This window comes from Brachyistius frenatus, unplaced genomic scaffold (assembly GCF_029030835.1).
Source record: "Brachyistius frenatus isolate BFR_SWC_R1_liver_20210118 unplaced genomic scaffold, ASM2903083v1 Contig_743, whole genome shotgun sequence".
Classification (NCBI taxonomy): Eukaryota; Metazoa; Chordata; class Actinopteri; family Embiotocidae; genus Brachyistius; species Brachyistius frenatus.
In genome coordinates, this window is record NW_027211342.1 from 5,001 (window position 1) to 9,069 (window position 4,069).

General features: G+C 48.8%; 1 protein-coding gene across 1 annotated transcript in view; it reads left to right on the forward strand.

Annotated features, from left to right (window-relative positions):
• The window catches only part of LOC138615167 (protocadherin Fat 3-like), a gene marked incomplete at its 3' end in the record, with an annotated part of 3,363 nt that extends 448 nt beyond the window's left edge, over window positions 1-2,915 (forward strand). Inside the window, exon 1 of the mRNA XM_069688794.1 lies at window positions 1-2,915. This exon is cut by the window's left edge and continues 448 nt beyond it. Coding sequence (XP_069544895.1) covers window positions 1-2,915 — 2,915 coding nt within the window.
• Between the last annotated feature and the right edge of the window lie 1,154 nt (window positions 2,916-4,069).

Consider the following 4,069-nt stretch of genomic DNA (forward strand, 5'->3'; position numbering starts at 1 on the left):
GCTGACGGTGAAAGCCTCCGTCAAGGGAGAGAACCTGCTGGAGACCTGGACTAAAGTCAGCATCCAGGTGTTGGATATGAACGACCTCCGACCTTTGTTCTCACCCACCACATACTCCGTCACCATCGCGGAGAGCACCCCCCTCAGGACTAGCATAGCACAAGTTACCGCCACGGATGCAGACATCGGTTCCAACGGGGAGTTTTACTATTTTTTCAAGGAGAAAATGGATCTGTTTGCTGTACACCCGACCAGCGGCGTGGTTTCTCTCAGCGGAACGCTCAACGTCGAAGAGCAGAACCGCTACGACTTAGAAATCCTGGCGGTGGACCGGGGCATGAAGCTCTATGGAAATAACGGCGTCAGCAGCACGGCCAAGCTGTTTGTTCACGTGGAGCGTGTGAATGAGCACGCCCCGGTCCTCGACGTGGACACGCACAGCCCCTCCTGGCTGGATAAAAACCCCGTGTACGCCATGGTCACCGTTCAGGACCTGGACGAAGGCCTGAATGGAGAAGTCGACTCCGTGGTCATCGTGGGTGGTGACCCCTCGGAGCAGTTCTTCGTGGAAAGATCTGTGGAGGGCGAGTTTGCCATAAAAGCCTCTGAGTTAGTAAACTGGGAGATTTTTCCTTACGGCTGTAACCTCACCTTGCAGGCTAAAGACAGGGGAACCCCACAGAAGTTCTCCGCCGTCAAGGTGGTTCACATCATGGTGAGGAAACGGCCGACAGCAGAGGCGAAGTTTGAGCAGGAGTCGTATGAAGTTAGTCTCAATGAAATTTCACCACCAGGCACGATCGTAGAGGCTGTTAAGATCAGTCCAGAGCCTGATGATGCAGAATATATCCTGACACCATCCGCTGATTCAGCTTTCTTTCAAATGAACACCCTGACAGGTGTAATCTCCACCACTCGCTGGTTCACCCAGGTGTCTCAGGACATCTTTAACCTGGAGGTACTGGAAGTAGACGGTGATCTCAGAGTGGTGGTGCGGGTGACCATTGAGGATGCTAATGACAACACACCCACATTCGCTCAGTCCTCGTACGAGGCGTTTGTTAATGAGAGCGTCCCCGTTGGGACCAGTATTCTCATAGTTTCTGCAGTAGATGAAGATAAAGGTGAAAACGGATACATAACATACAGTGTTTCCAGCCTGCAGCCGCTACCCTTCAGAATCAATCAGTTCTCCGGTGTTATCAGCACCACCAAGGATTTGGACTTTGAGTCCTCACCGGAGAGCTTTGTGTTTGTAGTCAGAGCGTCTGACTGGGGCTCCCCCTACAGGCGAGAGAGTGAAGTCAACGTAACAGTCCACCTGGAAAATGTAAATGACAACCAGCCATTGTTTGAGAAGGTAGCATGCCAAGGCGTGATTTCTGGGGACTTCCCCGTAGACGAAGTCATTACCACGATGTCTGCCATCGATATAGACGAGTTAGAGTTAGTGAAATATAAAATCATTTCAGGGAACGAGCAGGGTTACTTTGACCTCAACCCAGATTCAGGGGTCCTCGCGCTGCGACGCCCCCTGCTCACAGCCAGTCCAAAGAACGGCCTCTTTAGTCTGAAGATAACTGCCACAGATGGAGAGAACTTTTCTGATCCAATGTTCGTAAACATCTCAGTTGTTCACGGGAAATCTCCCACCAAACGTTTCACTTGTAAAGAAACAAGGGTGGCCCAAAAATTAGCTGAAAAGTTGCTGAAAAAGTCAAAAGCGAGCACCAAACCTAAAATCGAGGAGGGTTTCATCGACCTGTTCTCTGTCAATCGGCAAACACCGCAGTTTGACAAAACCTTCCCCACAGACATGGCTGTACGGGAAGACCTGAAGGTCGGCTCCAGTGTGTTCAAGGTGAATGCCTACGATGGGGACACAGGTTTCAATGGTCAGATTCTGTTCTCCATTTCAGATGGAAACACTGACAACTGTTTCACCATCGACATACACACTGGCCTCATCGGCGTCTTCCTGCCCATGGACAGAGAGAAGAGGGATCGCTATCTCCTCAATCTCACCATCTACGACCTCGGCCTGCCACAGAAAAGCGCCTGGCGCTTGCTTACTGTTTACATAGAGGATTCTAATGATAACGCCCCCCAGTTTCTGCAAGAAGGAGGCTATAGGATCGTCATACCTGAAAACACTGCCATCGGTACCGATGTCATCCAGGTTGAGGCCACTGACAAAGATCTGGGACCCAATGGTGAGATAGTGTACTCTCTCCTGACGAGCATCACCCAGTTTGGTATCAACTCCAGTAATGGCATTGTGTACGTTGCTGGGCAGCTCGACAGGGAGTTTGTTCCTACTTTCAACCTGAAGATTGAGGCCCGGGACAGAGCAGAGAGAGGCAGCCAGAAGTTCTGTGTGACCATGTTGAAAGTCCTCCTGGAGGACGTGAACGACTGCCCTCCACTCTTCATCCCCAGTGTGTACAAAGCCAGGGCTCTGGAGGATCTTCCAGTAGGAACCGTTGTGGCCTGGTTGGAGACCCAGGACCCAGATCTGGGATTGGGGGGCCAGGTCCGCTTCTCTCTGGCCAATGACTACAATGGATGGTTTGAAGTGGACCGGGCCAGTGGAGCTATTCGGCTCACGAAGGAGTTGGACTATGAGACCCAGCAGTTCTACAACCTCACCGTGAAGGCCAAAGACAAGGGACGACCCGTCTCTCTGCTCTCCGTCACCTTCGTGGAGGTGGAGGTGGTGGATGTGAACGAGAACCTCTACGCCCCGTACTTTTCCCACTTCGCCTTGACGGGAGTTGTTAAGGAGAACGCCCGGATCGGAACTACCCTCCTTCAGGTCACCGCTAACGATGACGACGCCGGCAGAGATGGAGAAATCCAGTACTCCATCCGTGACGGGAGCGGGCTCGGACGCTTTGCCATCGACGAGGAGTCAGGTGAGTCTTCTTGGAGCATCGTCTCACGTGTATCGTGCTTTCAGTCAGTCACTGCTGACAGGTGAAAACCGCTGATGGACGGAGGAGCTACTTAAAATCACATCTCCCGTTGCCTTTCAACCTGTTCACCCAGGAAGCTTGGTTTGCTGTCCCACTCTGGGAAACTCTCAATTAATATATATAGATATATATACTGTATATATATGAATATGTAATATATTATAAATGGACCTCTCAGAACCACAGTTATATATGAACCTCTTCTAACACATCTTCACCTAAAGCCTGTACTACCAAGCAAGATTTGTGGTTACCGTGGTAACTTCAGGTTTAAGTCTGAGTTTTCTTAGGACTATGAAGCTGGTTACCGCTTTGCATCGTCATGGTAACTAATGCGTCAGACCTACGCTGCAGGTTGAGTTTAGATTTATCCTCCAGCAGAGGGACTGAAGCCGTGTTCTCGTTGGACTTATGACACATGACAGTCACACAGTCGACTGCTGTGATTTATGTTTTATGTTTGTTTCTTATTTGCTACGTTGGACACTGCAGCTGAAACAATCAGACTAAAACTGTCCAACACACCATGGGAATACACATCACACTAAAATATATTATCTGTTTTAGCACATCTCATCACAGAGCTTTATATGAACGCAGTTTATCTCATTATTTATCATATTAATCGCACATTACACATGAAGCTTCTATTGTGTGCATTTGCACTAGTAGATTTTTCTCTTGTTAATTTTTGGTGTTTTGCACCATGACTCCATGTGAAAACTTACTTGGCTGTACATCCGATTCTGAGTCTGAAGAATACATCGAAGCAGCACATTGATTTTATAATTATAGTCTGAATGCTGTGATGATGGGCAGTGACGCAAGAAGACTTTTAACTGACACATTCACACAGTGAGGGATTTTTCTGCCAGCTGTTCCTCCATCATTCAGCTGCATTATGTCTTTAACATCTTCATATCTGTCTGATATTATAGTTGGATCTTGGTTTGTAAAATATGTTGCTCTGCTGCTTGCTTGTGATTGGTCAGATGCCGCAAACCCCGCCCCTTTTATGCGCTGACAGCTGGATTAGTGTTTACTTATGCTGATTACCAGCTCTATGTGGCGGCTCAGTGCGATTTCATCTGTTG